The 19,508-nt window shown below is 43.5% G+C and overlaps 1 protein-coding gene across 4 annotated transcripts in view; it reads left to right on the top strand.

The window, feature by feature from the left end:
- The window catches only part of SESTD1 (SEC14 and spectrin domain containing 1), a 151,251-nt gene that overhangs the window by 74,078 nt on the left and 57,665 nt on the right, over positions 1-19,508 (top strand). For all 4 annotated transcript variants that reach the window (XM_075608930.1, XM_075608932.1, XM_075608931.1 and 1 more), the window contains exon 5: positions 6,831-6,944. In XM_075608930.1, the coding sequence (XP_075465045.1) occupies positions 6,831-6,944 (114 nt within the window). The remainder of the gene's footprint in view (positions 1-6,830; positions 6,945-19,508) is intronic.

Raw genomic sequence — 19,508 nt, forward strand, 5'->3', positions numbered from 1 at the left:
TGAGCGTATGAAACAGTTACAGACCAGATTAAAATGTGAGACAGCCTTAGATTTGAAAGAACTTAAGCTGGTGGTGGATATGAGAGTCTCTGGTAGGTTGTTCCAGTTTTGGGGTGCACGGAAGGAGAAGGAGGAACGTCCGGATACTTTGTTGAGTCTTGGGACCATGAATAGTCTTTTGGAGTCTGATCTCAGGTGATAGGTGCTGCATGTGGTAGGGGTGAGGAGCTTGTTCAGGTAGCTGGGTAGCTTGCCCAGAAAGTATTTGAGGGTGAGACAGGAAAGGTGAACTTTGCGCCTAGACTCTAGTGATGACCAATCTAGTTCTTTGAGCATTTCGCAGTGATGTGTGTTGTAGTTGCATTGGAGAACACAACGACAAATTGAATTGTAGAGGGTGTCAAGTTTGCTAAGGTGGGTTTGAGGAGCCGAGCCATATACTATGTCTCCATAGTCAATAATTGGCATTAGCATCTGCTGTGCAATACGCTTTCTGACCAGGAGACTTAGGGAGGATTTGTTCCTGTAAAGTACCCCTAGTTTGGCATAGGTCTTGGTTGTCAGGGTATCAATGTGCATCCCGAATGTTAAGTGGGAGTCAAACCATAAGCCCAGGTATTTAAAACTAGTGACAGGTGTTAGGGTGGTGTTAGCGTTGGTTCTAATCAGGAGCCCAGTCACTGGAAGCTTTACAAATTTAGTCTTGGTCCCAAATACCATTGTTACAGTCTTGTCAGTGTTTAAAAACAGTTTGTTTTGGGAAATCCAGTTTTCGAGTCTCAAAAAGTCAGACTGAAGTATGTGTTGAAGGTCAGAGAGGCTATGGCTGTGTGCATACAGGATTGTGTCATCTGCATACATGTGTATTGAGGCTTCCTTACAAGCTGTGGTTGCTGAACATCAAGCTTAGGGGGGAGACTAGCTACCGTGCACCGGTCCAATTTGGGGGTTCATTGTCCTGTTAAGGTCCCCCGCTACGATCATATTTCCCTTGGCTTCCTTTTGTAATTTTCGGAAGAAAAGGGAAAAGAAATCAGCTGATGTTTCACAAGGTGCATATACTGATGCTAGTGTGACAGGCTTCCCTTGGATTGAACCCACTAAAATCAGAAACCTGCCCTCTCTGTCAGCCACCTTTTTCTCTACTGTAAAAGCTATCCTGTTGTGTATGGCTATAGCAACTCCCCTTTTTTTCACCTGGGCGGATGCTAAATGTACTGCTTGGAAGTCCTTATCAATAAATTTTGGATAGCTATCTCTAGAAAAGTGGGTCTCTTGGAGAAAGAGGAAGTCAGCTTTAAGTCTTTTGTAATCCCTGAGGGCTAACTTGCGCTTCGCCGGACTATTAAAACCCTTGACGTTGTGAGAAATACACCGGACCTCGTTATTCATAGTGCTTTAATTGTAACCTGAATCCGTCGGTGTCCTTCTGAGCCATTCTGATTCCTCTGGGCGGCGTAGAGATCCCGCTCTCTGTATCCCTCATATTGTTGTCGCCTTTCATCTTTGCACCGCCCGGGGTAGAGGGCATGTGGTGGGGGGAAATGATACAGAAGGGAAAAACACCAGGGGAGACAACAAAGGAAAAACAACATAAATACATGTAAACAAAATGTACTGTGGCATCGGCTCTAGGACGTCCCTGTCCCATAGCCCAGACCATTGCCTTTGGGATAGAAGCTCTAGCGAATCCCTGTCCGCACCCCCAACCCTTTCCCCAAAGGACTTCAGCCGGTTCTGGGGGCCCATCCCCCTCCCCGGCCCATTTGAGACCCATGCAGACTCCGGGGTAGTCCACTCGGCTCCCACCCCGTGTCCGCGCTCTATATACACCCTTTCGTGTAAAGGAATTAAAACCCATAACCTAGGATTTGTAACTGTCAGCAACCCCGCCTGCCTGGCTGCCTGCTGTTGCCTTAGCTGATGTTATCTGGCCTATAGATGCCCTGTTCCTCTCACTCCACCGTCTGCCTCCCTGTGCCTGTCTCAGTTGCCTGTGAACTTTCCCTTGGTGCGACCGCTTGTTATATCTATCCCTCCATCCTCTTCAATACTTTTATCACTTCCTTCTAACTTTGCTTTACCTCTCTCTTAGCTTATCTTCCTGATCGTAAACCTTCTCTTTTCTATATCCTCCACCGCCTTCTTTCACTTCCCCCTACCCTCGAATACTTCCTCTTGTTTTCAGCCTCCTGCCTCCTCCTCTATCGCCCCCTCCATCTACTCCAACCTTCTCCCTCTCTTCCCAACTTTCTCTGGCTCCCTCTCCATCAGTGTCTTCTGCCTTCCGTTAACCTACTTCCCCCTTCTGTTTAACTTGCTCTATCTCCTACCTTTCCTATACCCGGCTCGCTCCTCTACTCTTTATCCTCTCCCTGTCCTCTCAGTCCCCTCCCCTCCCCTTCATCTACCTCCCCCTACCTTCGGTTTCTGCATCCTCCCTTCACCTGCGGTCACCCTATTCAGCTATCTCAGCTACCTATCCGGCCTCCGCTTTTGCTTGCTTCCTATCCTTGCTCCTTCTTCCCACTCTCCCTTCTTTTTATCTCCCCCCCTTCTCCTCTTGCTCCTCTCGTCTTCTTATTCCTGCGACGGTCCTTCGCCTCGCACTTGCTCTGAGGGGTCGGCGCTGTCCCTCTGATGATTTCCGGCGCTTTGTGTCTCCTCCTGATGATGTCATCGGTCGTCTATCAGCTCCCGGCTGCCTCCTCCAAGATGGCGTCTTTCCTCGCGTCTCCGCCTGATGATGACATCCGGTTTCCTGTTTCCGGCCGCCATTTTGGATGCCACTCTGCCACGAGGAGGATGGGGCGCGCGCTCTCTCTTCCCGCCCTTGGGATCCTTCCTTGTTCTGCGCCTCACGCTGGCTCTCTCCGCTCTCAAGCACCGCCGCCATCTTCCTATGCTTGAAGGTAAGGCAAAATCTTCATGTTTTTGCAGGGATTTCTCTTTTTATTTCTCCTTTGTGTCTTTTTTTCTGATTTTTTTCTCCGTTGACACTGCCGCCTTTAAAAAGAGGACTTCCACCCCACCTTTGGGGGCTCATCTATCGGATAGTTCTGTATGCAGCGAAGGTGTGAGTGGGCCAAAACTTTTATTTGGAGGGCATCTTGGTATAACTGGCAGACATTTTTAGGCAACTTCGTGAACCATGTAACTACACACCAACCGGTGTAACTTCATTAGAGCGCAACCTTGCGCCTTTGTGAGCGTTTTGTGAGAGTTTGAAGTGGCGCCTTTGTCAGCGTTTTTTCCCCTTGGCTTTAGGCGAGCCGTTTCCGCCGCTCCATTCCGGTTCTAACGCTTCTGCCTCCTCCACCACTTGTGCGGGAGCCTCCCTCAAGCCTAACTTTGCCAGGAACTCCGGGCCCTCCGTGGGATCCCTCATTGTGATGGCCCTCCCGTTCCTTGCCACCAGCAACCCGAACGGGAAGGTCCGTCTATAGCGCACATTTTGGTTACGGAGGACCTTCGTGAAGGGGAACAGGTTGCGGCGTCTGAGCAGCGTGGCCGGAGAGAGATCTTGAAACACAAGCATTTTATTACCCTCATAGTCCACCGCTGGTAGGGGTCGTGTTTGCCTCAGTATAGCTTCTTTAGTGGTGAAGAAGTGCAGTCTTATTATAATGTCGCGCGGCTGCTCGTTCTGTACTGGGCGCGAACGGAGTGCTCTGTGGCACCGATCAAGGGCTAGGGCGTCCTTGCTGAAGTCGGGAAGCAGGGATTCTATCCATTTTGTAATGTATTCTGTGCAGTCCCCTACCTCTTCAGAGACCCCCCGGATCCGGAGATTGTTCCGTCTATCACGGTTCTCCGCGTCCTCTTGTCTCTCCCGCAGCTCATCGATTTGCCTCTGTAGGTCCCCAGTTTTCTTGTCGTTTTTTTTTAACCACTTTTATAGTTTGGTCCATCTTCTTCTCTAGATCGTCCGTTCTTGTGCCTAGTTTCACCACATCTCTCTTTACCTCCTTGATTTCTGCCTGTAGGAGTGACTTTAAATCATTGTATAGTCTTTCGAAGTCACATCTCCTAACAGGCAGTAACGCTTGGTTGCTGGGGCCCTCCTCTTCTCCTTCCAGTTCGGTGTCAGTGTCTGGATTTGAGGATGGCGCCATTTCCTCCAGGCCCCCACTTGTGCCAGCTCCTCCGAAATAAGCCCGAACGTCTGCTGATTTTGGCTTTTTTTGGGCGCTTGGCTTTTTCGGGGCCATCCTGGGATGTTTATTGAGGATGCCTGAGTTTTGTGTAGTAAATTTTTTAATTTTCGGGTGTTTTTACGGTGTTCTCTGATATGCGCGGCACGGAGCTAGATACTTATGCTGCCATCCCCGTGTCCTTCGCGCATGCGCCTCCATTCATGTACATTTTAACATGTCCCCTATAAGTTTATGCCTGCCATATTTCACAGCTTTTAAGCACAGCCTGGGTTAAGGAAGCTCGCGCCCCCCCACACCCTTCTCCTCCTTACATGATCGCCGGCGTTTTCTGACCTCATGGCATGAATGTCATGTGACCCCGCGACGTCGTATGACGCCGCGTTGCCATGGCGACGCATCACCAGAGGCCTCCAGAGATCAGGTGATTCACAGAGGCCTTGCGCACGTTCCCCGGCATTTAATTTAAATGCTTTGAGGAAGAACATGTGGCCTCTGTTAGCCCCCCCCTGAGAATTTCAAGGCCCCCAGTTTGCGCACCCTTGGCCTAGTATATATGCAAAAACATTTGTTTCCTACCATTCTGTGTAATCACTCAAAAATAACAATGATACAGCCCTGGACTGTGTGTAACAGACGGCATAAACACAAAGGGCCCTACCCAATACAAACTTGCTCAAAGTGTATCTACATTTCCTTGATCTAGTACTGTACTGCTTCTTTAATATTAATTTCTCAGTGATCATCCCCTTTTTTACACTGCTCAAATGCGGGCTTATTATAAAATCATTTGGTAAGTAATTATAATTTTATAATGGTCTTAATCCCTTTATTCTGGGCAGCTGCAAATCAGAAATGGGGTATTCTAGGATGACATGGGTTTATCAAAAGGCCTGGTTCTTTAAATATGCAGTTTGATTTAGCAGCATATATTATTGGTTTAATAGCACAAAAGCACTATATTACATTTTCTAGGCTAATCTGTAGCTGAGGAGTGCTGCAGTAATCCGCATTGGGAGGTGTGTCCCAAACGGCTTTATTTGTGTGTTTATTTTGGGTGTATACTAATTATGGCTTCAGTAATCATTGCTATTAAACATAATTAAAATTACCATTTTGGCCATATTTGTTAGTGTTTTCACATATAACAAGTTCTACAGTATTTCTCCCAAACTTCTGAAGACATTTACAGTAAAGTATGACTTTGTAATAAATAAGGGGGTAGTGAAGGCTGAAAATGTGTGTTGAGCATTTTCACATTACTGTTATGACTTCCATAGATTAGGCGGCTTGAAATGTTCTAACATAGATTCCTAAAGAGGTTGAGATGATTACCGGTTTAAAACACCGATAATATACAGTTGTTTCAAAAGTTTTACAGTTTTGACCCATACAGTGGATACAATATATTGCTAATGTTGTAATTCAGCCCAAGCTATGCACCGTGCCATTGCCACTGTACTCACTTCTGCCATTACTCTTGTGAACTACTTCATCCAAAGTCACCCCCTTACTCATGTTAATTGTCCAATTCAGCAGCTGTGATGGCCAAGAGACCTATGGCTTTTGGGTTCTCTAGAACAAAGATGTATACTGTATGTGCTTGGAAATGTACATGTAGGGATGTATTCATTAAATTGCCATATTGCCAAAGCAAATGACATGCAATGTAAAGCATCTTTGCCATATTCGTTAAGAATGATCTATGCATAACAATCACATGACATCATTTGTATGCAGTTTTTATTCCATTTGATGCAAAACCGCCCTTAAAATGAATCGGAAATCTCACCTCCCTCGTTGGCTAATTTTGGGCATTCCCTCATCTTCAGCAATAAGTCAAATTCACTATGGGACTACATTTCTGGATTTGTCGTTTTGGGTGACCTGCAAAGTCACAGTTTAATGAATAGTCCGTGAAATAATATGTAATTTTGCAAGTTTGCTTCATTTGTATAAAGAATTGCAGTCAAACAAATTGCGTCCAAAAAAGTTTGGACATGCTGGAAGTCAGGGCACTTCAACTGGCTGTCCTGGATATATATATATATATATATATATATATATATATATATATATATATATATATATATATATATATATATGTGTGTGTGTGACCTGTGTGTGTGACCTGTGTGTGTGTGTGAGCTGTGTGTATATAGCATATGTTATACATGCTTACAAGATGCTGAAATGTCATTTTAGATACATTTAAAAACTTATATCATTTTCAATAAGATTGTGACCCTTCTACTCCTGAATACTCTTTGATCTGGCTCCTGTGGAGAATTGGTTGAAGAGCACTGCTAGAAGTGCTTAAAAACTATGACGAGATGCTAATCCATGCAAATACAGAAAAACCCATATCAAGGTTCAATAAATAGGTCACTTAATTTATACTTTATTGTATTTTCTTTTCTAAGGTAACCCAAACTATGAACTGTATCTTGAGTATATTATATGGTGTTTGTTCCATTTAAACGATATAGAACTACATTTTTAACACAATGTAGGTACATATAGATGAGGAATTGAGGAAAGAATTGTACAGTTTTTCTAAAATTAGCTGTAGATGCAAAAATGGACTGCTAAAATCCGTTGTCTTCACTTTTTCTCAGTTTATGAAATGTTGTCTAAAGCACGTTAACACCTTTTTCTGTTATTATTTTTCTGCAGAACGTTGTCCCAGCCGAAGTGTCTCTAGTTTGTGTGGTAAAACCAGATGAGTTTTGGGATAAGAAAGTTACGCATTTTTGTTTTTGGAAGGAGAAGGACAGACTGGGCTTTGAGGTATGTTTTCTTTGATACAAGAATGTTTGTTGGCCACAAATGTGTTTACTCTTTGGCAAAAGAGATTTGAAAATCTCCAGAGTTGTACAAAGTTAAATTAATTCTGCAATGGATTCTACAGCCAATTCAAAATAATGCACCAACCTATTAATACATGGTATAAACACAAGCACAAATGGAAAATGCGGTATGAAAAAGGACAATAAACGGGACCTTTGGTCTCTCAATTATAACATCAACTTGATGTGCCTGATCCATAACCCTTTTTAAAGGCTTGACATCAATAGCTATGTAACATATAAAACTACATGGGCAGAGGATTTGGAAGGTGACCCATAGATGGCTCCAGCGGATGCTATCCCAGAATTGTCACTTTGACCCATGGCTATTTTTTTTGAATAGACCTGAATTGTACTTAGCTGAAATGACAACAGACTTGTATCCCAAATAGCCACGGCTGTCAGGTGCGTAATAGCATCACACTGGTTGAAACAAACTGTTTCAACTCTTCTTCAGATTAAAGCTAAAATTTGGTTCACATGCCAAATGAGCAATCTCACAAGTTTAGTTAATGACAACTTCTACAAATACATTGTGATATAGCAGCCCGAGGCTTGACTCTGTAGAAGATCAGGAAACCCGCCTCCAGTAACATTTAGTATTCATTAAATGACTCCAAACTGTTAGGATATATATCCTATGTATCTGCTTGTAAATATGACATCCATACCTCAATATTTTATGACTACTGTACACAGTATAACTATGACTCTATAACCAAAAATATTGTCTATAAGCATTCTGTTCCCACCACCCTTCCCACTTCTCGCTAACACTCCCTACTTGACTTTATTTTCTGTTCCCCTGACAAAACCAATACAAATTGAGTTAATAATAATAATAAAAAAACAAAAAAAAACTACATGGGCCATTCACAGTATAGTATAACATCAGACAAAATAGGGTAGTAGATGCATTACAAAAAATGAACACTGAAACATTTAATAAGTAAAGACTGCTGCTTTGATACTGCTCATTTTGTAAGTATTTTGAATTATATGAACACATTACTGCAGACTCAGGTTGAAATCGGCTGCTTTCATGTCTTGACCTTTTTATTTATTTATTTTTTAAATCAAGTGATTATATTCGTTGAGTCATGGAACTCCGCTTACTTTATTTCAGCTCCAGTCCAATCTTCCTTCGTGCCTATCAGCTGATTTTAATGTATTTTGGGCTTGCTGCGGCAGCAAGATGGTCTTTTAAATTAAATTAAAAAAATGTTACCAACAGCAAAGAGCAGAAAATGTAAATGAATTCCCTTGTGCTCTAATGCCTCATGTGATGACTGATCCATGTTTTCAGAAGGATCAGACTTGCGTTGCAGTAAATCAATGCAAACAAACACACTAATGCGAACAGATCTAGTGTGAGCTCCCAGCACATATTCTAAATTTTTAAAGATGACCCACAAGACTTGTATTTCAACAACTGATTTGTCTTACGGAAAACATGTTTCTGAATAACGTCACAGTTTTCCGTGATATATAAACAGAGGATCTGTGCAGGTTAGGTGCAGACCTGGGGTGTAATTTGATGCAGACTGTACGTTCTCCTGTTTTTCTACATTACGCAAACGTAGTTTTTTTTGTCTTGCAGCATAGTATTATGTTTGCCCTCTAGATTTTAAATATCCATATTAATGTATGTTTTAGTCCCTGTAGTTCTGTCATCACCATTTCCATTGGCATATAATAGTAAATCGTCTTGCAGTATGATAAAGATTTAGAAATTCAGTGTAACTCCTTAATGCTTTCAGCTGTGCCAGAAAAGGCATTTATGGAAAGTAAAATCTTTTTCTCTGCATTTGAAGCTTTTTTAAAGGCAAAATAAATGGCATGGAGTATACTTTACTGTCCTTAATGTATTCTTTAGGGGCTAGTTAAACGAACATATCTAAATGGTATAGAAATGCTGCATTAACTCCAAAGATGTAAGGTCATGCAGTACATACTAGGCAGCCTTCTGCCATAAGACACCTCCAGCAGGAAAGACACTTCACAACCCATGCAAGTCTGGGGCTGGAAGGTGTCTTCTGACAAAGACTGCCCTAGTGTTTTTAGGCTCAGTGAAGCGGCTGTGATGTGCCCTACTGTATGGGTTAGAACTACATATAAAGTAAATAGGCGGTCTTTTAAACATTGTTAGTTGTGTACACTTATCAGTGTATACCCATGGGTAATAAATCTAAAATGAACAAGTCAGAAAGGACGGAGGCAGCAGATCAGAATTACAGTATAAGGAATGTAACAAAAGTTGCAAAAGGGCAATCAAATTAGCAAAAAAATGAAAAAAGGATTGCAATAGAAAGAAATGTCAACCCGTAAATGTTATTTAAGTACCTTTTTTTTTATTTTATTTTAAAAAATTTTTTTTTTAAAGCAGTTTTTATTGGGTTTTTTTAAAAACAGATTTGCAGAAAAAAAAGAACATTCAAAATTTGGTATTGGGGGGGGTGTAGGGTACATAAAAAAAAGCGGGGGGAGGGGGAACAGCATCATGGTGAGTCAACAATACTTATTACTTTGTACAGTTTTAGGATCGGGTGGCGAGCTCAAGTGTCGCGAGACAGCTTCTCCATCTGGTATAGAGGGCTAGTCTGAGGGCCTAGCCATTTGAAAAGAAACCGTAGGGGGTGTCTCACGAGTGGGCGTCGGGTAAACCTCTGGGCTGTTTTTAGTGGGAGAGAGGGACGAGTTGGTCTCGAAGGTTATAGGCTCAGAGAGCCCTGGTCTATGTGTGGACTACCTGCACGAGCTATCCAGGGTAGCCAAACCTTCTGGAAATTGTGGTATATGTCATTTATTTAAGTACCTTTTTAATAACAAAAAGATTAGAAAAGAAAATAGAACCCTCCTTGTGTGAGATTGGCAGGCAAATTCCCCTCAATATCCGACTAGCACCCTCACTATCCACCTTTAAGACCCACATTAAAACACACCTGCTTAAGGAAGCATATGAGTAGCTCCATGGCTGATAATTAACACCTCATACATAAAGCTTGCCCCTTGCAGACGCACTTACCAGAACGCCCTCCTTATGTCTCTGTACATTCTGCCTTACAATTAGATTGTAAGCTCTTCGGAGCAGGGACTCCTTTTCCTAAATGTTACTTTTATGTCTGAAGCACGTCTTCCCTTTTGTGTTATTTGTATTATTTGTTATTTATATTATTGTCATGTGTATTACTGCTGTGAAGCGCTATGTACATTAATGGCGCTATATAAATAGACATACATACATACAAATTATTGGAGATGAGGAAAAAGCAGTTCTTTACAGTGAGGGTAGTTAAAATGTGAAATTCAATACCCATGGAGACTGTAATGGAAGATAAAATAGATATCTTCATAAAAAGGTTTGACATATTTTTGGAAACGAAAGGTATACAGGGATATACCAAATAAGTAAACACGGGAAGGCTGTTGATCCAGGGAGAAATATGATTGCTATTATTTGGCGTCAAGAAGGAATTATATTTTCCCCTTATGAAACATCATTGGATAATGTGTCACTTGAGTTTTTTGTTTGCCTTCCTCTGGATCCAAATACTGTAAATATAAATATAGGCCATGTATCGGTCTAAATTTAACATAGGTTGAACTTGATGGACATATGTCCTTTTTAAAAAAAATGTTTTATTTTAAAACCTCATGACCATAATTATAGATAAGGCCCATGATCATTTGGAAGCAAAATGGGACCAAAAGCGGTTAACGCAGACTTTCTTTACATTGCAACTGTACACTGATCTTTAGATAAATCACTTAGTGTAGATCCAAATCAAATTTTGTAATAAAATCTGTCCTTTCATCCCACTAATATATATTAAACTTTTTACATTGATTTGTGTAGTAAACAAGAGACTTGTGACACAGCTAAATGGGGTCCGCTGATTTAACATGTCAACACTGCTATTCGTTTCTCGGTCCTGCATGGGAAGGCCCTTTATCAGAAAGTGGAAGATTACTTAAAAGCTGGATCAGTGCATGTATTTTGCTGCAACAGTTAGTTTTTCACTTTGTATAATTACTATTGTCCCTTACTCTGTAAAGAGGGAATTAGTCTTTGAATAATTTTAATCCTGTGTGTATCCTGCTATTACAGAAAAAAGAAAAAGAAAACAGCGCAAAAAAACCTCATGGTGTAGTATTAAAAATAAATTTTATAAAGTTAAATGGTGATTATTGCACGTACATCAATAAAAGCATAATTCAGCATGACATGTTAGGGACATGTTACCACTCGCAGGAAACAGCTATGTGCAGGCTGGTGTGTATCTGGATCGTCCTCTGGTCCTCTATATACAGCTCAGCAAAGGGTTGCACGTCTCTTAGATGGTCCTCCTTGTAAGGTGTTCGCCAGTCTCCGTCAAACCGCTTTAGTGAGAAGTTTGTGCCTCTTTCAGGGATCTCCCTGCAGCAGCCGTCAGCTCCGACACGATATCCTCACAGGCAGTTCCGGATTGACCGCAGTGGCGTCTGACGTCATCAGACGGCGTCCGTCTATGCTCGCGTCTCTCTGCTCACAGTGTTCAGCGAAATGGGAGTCCCACAGGTCATCAACTCAAATTATGCAGTAAATTATAACCACAATGGGGTTCAGATTAGGAAGGTATTGGAACGCGCCCTCTCCTACGCGTTTCGTAATAGATACTTCTTCAGGGAGTAACGGAGGAAGTTTCAGGGGCGGTTCATATACTTGGTGAAACTGATTTGATTGGCCATAACTAATTAGCAAACAGTCTACTCCTGAGAAGACAAGGCTATAATCTCAATCATCATCTAAGTTAATACAAAACATTTAGCACATAACAAATACATTCAATTTTTAATAATCAATTGTGGTTCTTGAAATTTTAAAATAGAACTTCTAAAAATAAAGAAAACAAATGTTAGTAATATTTAAAAACAGAACAGGTGCATAACAAATCACTATCTGGATATAAATGTTTAAGAGTGAATAAAATGATATAGAAAATGGTAAGGACTGGTTTTCTATATATAGAGTGTACAGACATTCCTAGTAGAGAGAATAGTATACTTGTATTGTATAGTAAATACATTATTTAAAAAATACATTATTTATAAAAACTCACTGGGTGTGATTAGCACTAAAAAAGTTAAACAGATAACAGGTTAAAAAAGAGACCAGACATCAATCTCTTCATTAAGACCTAGTGGAGATAGAGTTTGGAGTTTGTAGATCCACAAACTTTCTTGCTTTGATAATTTCTTCTCTCTATCTCCACCACGTCTCCCTGGTTGCACAATTTGGATACCTATGTAAGACATAAGGGAAGGGTCGGAGTTATGTTTAGATTTAAACATGTCTTACATAGGTATCCAAATTGTGCAAGCAGGGAGACGTGGTGGAGATAGAGAGAAGAAATTATCAAAGCAAGAAAGTTTGTGCTAAATGTTTTGTATTAACTTAGATGATGATTGAGATTATAGCCTTGTCTTCTCAGGAGTAGACTGTTTGCTAATTAGTTATGGCCAATCAAATCAGTTTCACCAAGTATATGAACCGCCCCTGAAACTTCCTCCGTTATTCCCTGAAGAAGTATCTATTACGAAACGCGTAGGAGAGGGCGCGTTCCAATACCTTCCTAATCTGAACCCCATTGTGGTTATAATTTACTGCATAATTTGAGTTGATGACCTGTGGGACTCCCATTTCGCTGAACACTGTGAGAAGAGAGACGCGAGCATAGACGGACGCCGTCTGATGACGTCAGACGCCACTGCGGTCAATCCGGAACTGCCTGTGAGGATATCGTGTCGGAGCTGACGGCTGCTGCAGGGAGATCCCTGAAAGAGGCACAAACTTCTCACTAAAGCGGTTTGACGGAGACTGGCGAACACCTTACAAGGAGGACCATCTAAGAGACGTGCAACCCTTTGCTGAGCTGTATATAGAGGACCAGAGGACGATCCAGATACACACCAGCCTGCACATAGCTGTTTCCTGCGAGTGGTAACATGTCCCTAACATGTCATGCTGAATTATGCTTTTATTGATGTACGTGCAATAATCACCATTTAACTTTATAAAATTTATTTTTAATACTACACCATGAGGTTTTTTTGCGCTGTTTTCTTTTTCTTTTTTCTGTACTAGCTGGATAGCTGAGCCATCCCCCAAGAGCAGCAGCACAAAACCTCCCTATACCAAGGTTATATTTGTCTTGATCACATTATCACTTAATCCTTATTTACCACGAATGAGCGCAATATTTGTTTGTTTCACATGTATCCTGCTATGTTTGTTTGTTTTTTTAAAACAAGTTTTATTTTATTTTCATTAAGGCCACGTTTATAGTGCCGGCGACGCGACCGATGCCGTGGCCATTGGCGAAAGTTGAACTTTAGGTTTGAGCGACGTCGTTGGCGACAAGGCCAGTGACGTCACGAAGGGGGAGGGCAGAGTGCAATAGGCGCTCTGTGATTGGTTTAGACACAGTCACATGTGACGACTGTCTCTCCCAAAATCAAATTTCACTGGCTTCCAAATTTTTGGTCGCTCCGTTGCCGTCGCACCTACTATAAGCGCATGCAATGGATTCAATGTATTTGTTTTGGCGCGACGTCGCGTCACCAGGCACTATAAGCACAGCCTAAGAGGGCAAATTAGGTGTAGAAGTAGTGGAACACAGAATGTACACTTAGAAATCATACACTTATAGCATATTGCATCACAATCTCTCACTAACATAACATTCATATTTGTAGACCTTCAAGTCTTGTAGTTTATAGGCACATTTGCATTGTAACTTTTTTTTATTTTATTTTTTTTAAATGAACAGATTTTTAATTTTTTGATGTTAAAAAGGGAATACAGATTGGTGGTGGGGGTGGGGGGTGTATGCTGACTTTGGCAACATTCTTGAAATGTTTGAAGCAATTACAACTGCTGCCTTCTAAGGTTAAAGCAATTAAAATCAGTTTGTTTATTAATACGTCCTGTAAAGTAAATTGTCCTACGGGCACATTATTACACTAAAATGAATGCCAAGACGCAGTGGTAACTTTCCGATTTTCCTCCTTTGAAATGATTACACTGGCTCTGTAATAGTGATTACCCTGGTTCTGTAATAGTTATTACACTGGCTCTATAATAGTGATTACCCTGGCTCTGTAATAGTGATTACACTGGCTCTGTAATAGTGATTACACTGGCTCTGTAATAGTGATTACACTGGCTCTGTAATAGTGATTACCCTGGCTCTATAATAGTGATTACCCTGGCTACAGAATAGTGATTACCCTGGCTCTATAATAGCGATTATACTGGCTCTGTAATAGTGATTACACTATTTGTGTTTTTTCGCAGTGAGATGAAAGGAGAAATCATGTGAAAAAATGATAGTGAATGAAAAACCGTGATTAATAGCAATCAGTACTTTTGACAAAGTATGTTAAAGCCCCGGTCCCATATGTTAAAGCACCTGGTCCCATACAACTAAATACACGTTCTGTTTTAGAAACTGCCTTCGTCTTTTTTCATCCTGTTTTTATGTTTCTCAACCACATCATTTTCTTGTGTCAACCATGGGTGCCTCCAATGAAATCCTAATCCTTTTAGAGTAGATGTTTGTGTATTGTGAATTCAATATTTTGCATTACATTTTAAATAGAAAATACAAATTTATATTAACACACTATTTGTGGGTGCAATTGTAAATGTAAAATGTTTTGGTTTAGAATTTCAGTTTCCAACATGAAAAAGTCATGTATTGTTGATAAACTGGTGGCGTTTTTAAGCTGTTTTATATGTTTGTGGGGAGGAAACGCTGCCCTAAATATTTACTTTACAGTAGAAAATGCAGAGCCAGAAAATCTTATATGGCACAGCACTCCTATCACCACACGTGTTCCTGCGTCATTGTAGAGCGAGTTGGTTTGGGCTCCTGCTGCAGCTAATTAATGTTGTTTGTCAGACAAGGGTAAGGTGCACAGAAGGGCGAGTACAGTATATAGCAACAAAAAAAACAACAGAAGAGCGACTTCTGCTAAACGTGCACTCGTACCTCCAATGGTGTATTGCCTCATATGTAGCGATAAGGATGGTGCTGCCTGACTCCAGCGTTAGCACTTTAACACAGCAACTGTGAATACATGCTGCACTGAGGGGAAATTACCCACTTAAGTGAACCCAGCATATGGGGTGTAACTGCAATGGAGGTGATTAAGAAATAACTTTATTAAGACATGTATAAAATATATAGTGCTCACAGGAATGAGGGATACTGGTTCCCCGATGAAAGACACAGACAAATACATCATAATCTAAATGCACAAAAAGTGAATGTTAAAATGATCTGTGCTGTAAGGTGGTGATGATCACAGGATCCCCACTAGTACCAGTTGCTGACCCCCAGGATGTTGGTCACTGAGGTGGGTATGACTCGGGTGTTCATGTTAGAACAGTACCCTAGTCTCACACAAATAGAGGTCTCAACCCTAGGGAAAACTCAACTGCTCATAGGGTTGGTTGCACACAGTTTAAAGCTGACCGTTTTTTGGAAGGAATGTACTGCTCGGGCAGTAGAAAGTACCTGCTTTAACGTTGCCTCCCAATGCCTGTATAACCTGATGGATACTGACCATGGTTGTGGGAGTATCAGAATCCAGTCACTAGGTAGATATATAGTGTTCTAAGGTTTGCTTCTGCATTCTAGGTGGTTCTCAAAAAGGTGTGCAGTTGGAGCAAGGTGAGGATCCATGTTAATTTGTACAAATCCTCACACCAGACAGGGAGAGGTTAACAGAGCTAATATCTTAGGCTGTGGCCACGCTGCTGCTGAGCACGCTCATGCTTGAGAGCTGTGACATCACCAACTCTCCAAGCATGAGCGCTCGGCTGTCCTGCAATAATTTGTGAGCTGGAGCGGGGGCATGGCTATTAAGGGAGTGGACGTGTCATTGGCTGGATCGTGTGTGTGTCTCCCTCCACTCTCTACCTCCCCCTTCCCTCCATTCTCTCTCCCCTCATCCGATTCTGTCTCTCTCTCCCCATTCTGTATGCCTCTCTCCACATTCTCTGTCTCTCTCCCCATTCTTTGTCTCTCTCCCCATTCTCTGTCTCTCTCCCCATTCTGTGTCTCTCTCTCCCCATTCTGTGTCTGTGTCTCTCTCTCTCCCCATTTTGTCTATCTCTCTCTCCCCATGTTGACTCTCTCTCTCTCTCCCCCATTCTATCTCTCTCTCTCTCCATTCTGTGTCTGTCTCTCTCTCCCCATTCTCTCTCTCTCTCTCTCTCTCTCCATTCTGTGTCTCTCTCCCCATTCTGTCTGTGTCTTTCTCTCCCCATTGGTTATTGAAGGCTCATGTGACCCTGCTGTAAGCTTGGAAATCAAATTTCTTTGTCTCTCCAAGCACTGAGCTTTGGAGAGCGTACGTGCCTGAGCGCCGCTTGAGAGTGGCTGTACTTATTGTGAATCACTGAAGTGATCTCTCCAATCGCCAAGCACGCTCAGCGGCAGCGTGGCCGCAGCCTTATGGATATTGAGTAGTGGGGGTGGGTAGGGAGATAGGACTGTATAGCAAGCCTATGTAGTATATCAAGGCACCAAATTATGCTAACCACAACATTTGCTGAATGTTTGAAATAGTCGGCTATTAATGAGCTAGTTGCTGGCTGCTAAAGCTATAAATATCTGAATATGTAACCCCCATGAGTAGGCTAGAGTAGTAAATCGGAGGGCTGCGGACCCATCCGGGGCACGCCGTATCCTTTAAAAGCCGTAACAAATGGGAGTAAATAAAAAGATCACGTCACAGTGGTACGGACCTGCACATGTAACCCCTGCAGGAGCAAGGATAAGCAACTCGCAGACTGCCTTACAATCAGATTGCACTGTGGGCAGTGGCTGACCACGTTTGACACAGTCCCATACCCCTTGTTGGAGTTTATTGAATCTCCCCTCCCCCTGCATAGACTGTATCACTGATCTGGAAATGCACAGCAGGGAAATCTCAAGTAACCTGGGTCCTAAAATGCCTGTTGGATGCCTTCCTTTCTACCCTAGTTGAGATTCATGGTTCTAACAATCATTACTCAACCTGCTGCTTCAAACATCTCATACCTACGTTATGCATCATCTCTAATGAGTCTTCGTATCCTAACATGAATTGTTACAACTTGTAGCCAGATCAATGAGTGAGTGGAAAAATGACGTAACAAATGTAGACACACTATTCATGGTGACTATGGACAACCATCGTTCATGTTTTACAGCCTATTTACACTTGCCCATTCTCCAAAGCCACAGAAATTGTATTGAGAAACAAATGAAATATGTTACAGTAGGTGCAATTTTGTCAAATTTCCTTTATCATTGGAATGCTTAGTTTCTAACCGGTAAACCTACATAATTAATTTAAAAATAAAAATATAAAAAGCGCTCAAAAATATATTTACATAAACACACTGTGCAGTCTATATTACTGATATGACAATCCTCAGTACGTATCCTTTTTATTAGGTACTACGGCTTCCTCTAGTACAGTTTGTATAACCTGTTGTGTTTTTGACTAATCGTGTCACTTCTTACTCTGGGAATTAATGATGTTACTTTTATTCATGTCTATTTGTCAAACATGTCAATGTTTTCTTCATGGATAAATTACATTATCAGTTAAGGGCGACCTAAAACGTAAATAAACCTACAAAGCTGTGCGAGTAATTGGTTTGCCATCCATATCCAATATTGTGGTTTTAATCAAATTGCATGGCTGACAGCCAGGGATTTGTTATACTGCAATGTGTATTCATTGTGCCTATAAATATTTGTGTAGGTTTAGCTGCCTACAGCCGATATGTTTGCAATGCATTGCAGACCCCTCTGGTAGTGAAGTGTTGATATATAAAACACTTCTTTTCTTGAGGGCTGGTATATATGGGTAGGAGAGAGGTTTGGGAGGTGGGAGGAGAGAGGTTTGGGGGGTGGAAGAGAGGTTTGGGGGGTGGAAGAGAGGTTTGGGGGATGGAAGAGAGGTTTGGGGGGTGGAAGAGAGGTTTGGGGGGTGGAAGGGAGGAGAGGATGGGGGTGGAAGAGAGGTTTGGGGGTGGAAGAGAGGTTTGGGGGGGTGGAAGAGAGGTTTGGGGGGTGGAAGGGAGGAGAGGATGGGGGTGGAAGGAAGGAGAGGATGGGGGTGGAAGGGAGGGGAGGATGGGGGTGGAAGGGAGGAGAGAAGATGGGGGGTGGAAGGGAGGAGAGAAGATGGGGGGGAATGGGAGGAGAGGATGGGGGGAATGGGAGGAGAGGATGGGGGGAATGGGAGGAGAGGATGGGGGGAATGGGAGGAGAGAGGATGAGGGGGAATGGGAGGAGAGAGGATGGGGGGGAATGGGAGGAGAGGATGGGGGGGAATGGGAGGAGAGAGGATGGGGGGGAATGGGAGGAGAGAGGATGGGGGGGAATGGGAGGAGAGGATGGGGGGAATGGGAGCAGAGGATGGGGGGGAGATGTGGGGGGGATGGGAGGAGAGGATGAGGGGGGAATGGGAGGCGAGGATGGGGGGGGAATGGGAGGAGAGGATGGGGGGGGAATGGGAGGAGAGGATGGGGGGGGAATGGGAGGAGAGGATGGGGGGGAATGGGAGGAGAGGATGGGGGGGAAAGGGAGGAGAGGATGGGGGGGGGGAAAGGGAGGAGAGAGGATGGGGGGGAAGGGAGGAGAGAGGATGGGGGGGAAAGGGAGGAGAGAGGATGGGGGGGGGAATGGGAGGAGAGGATGAGGGGGGAATGGGAGGCGAGGGGGGGGGAATGGGAGGAGAGGATGGGGGGGAATGGGAGGAGAGAGGATGGGGGGGAATGGGAGGAGAGAGGATGGGGGGGAATGGGAGGAGAGAGGATGGGGGGGAATGGGAGGAGAGGATGGGGGGAATGGGAGCAGAGGATGGGGGGGGAGATGTGGGGGGGATGGGAGGAGAGGATGAGGGGGGAATGGGAGGCGAGGATGGGGGGGGAATGGGAGGAGAGGATGGGGGGGGAATGGGAGGAGAGGATGGGGGGGAATGGGAGGAGAGTGGGGGGGAAAGGGAGGAGAGGATGGGGGGGGGGAAAGGGAGGAGAGAGGATGGGGGGGAAGGGAGGAGAGAGGATGGGGGGGAAAGGGAGGAGAGAGGATGGGGGGGGGAATGGGAGGAGAGGATGAGGGGGGAATGGGAGGCGAGGGGGGGGAATGGGAGGAGAGGATGGGGGGGAATGGGAGGAGAGAGGATGGGGGGGAAAGGGAGGAGAGAGGATGGGGGGGGAAAGGGAGGAGAGAGGATGGGGGGGGAAGGGAGGAGAGAGGATGGGGGGGAAAGGGAGGAGAGAGGATGGGAGGAAAGGGGGGAGGAAGGAAAGGGATGAGAGAGGATGGGAGGAAAGGGAGGAGAGAGGATGGGGGGAGGGAGGAGAGAGGATGGGGGGGGAGAGAGGAGAGAGGATGTGGGGGGAAGGGAGGAGAGAGAACGGGTGGGATGGGGGGTGGAAAAGGGAAGGGGAAGAGAG

Source organism: Ascaphus truei, chromosome 7 (genome assembly GCF_040206685.1).
Source record: "Ascaphus truei isolate aAscTru1 chromosome 7, aAscTru1.hap1, whole genome shotgun sequence".
Classification (NCBI taxonomy): Eukaryota; Metazoa; Chordata; class Amphibia; order Anura; family Ascaphidae; genus Ascaphus; species Ascaphus truei.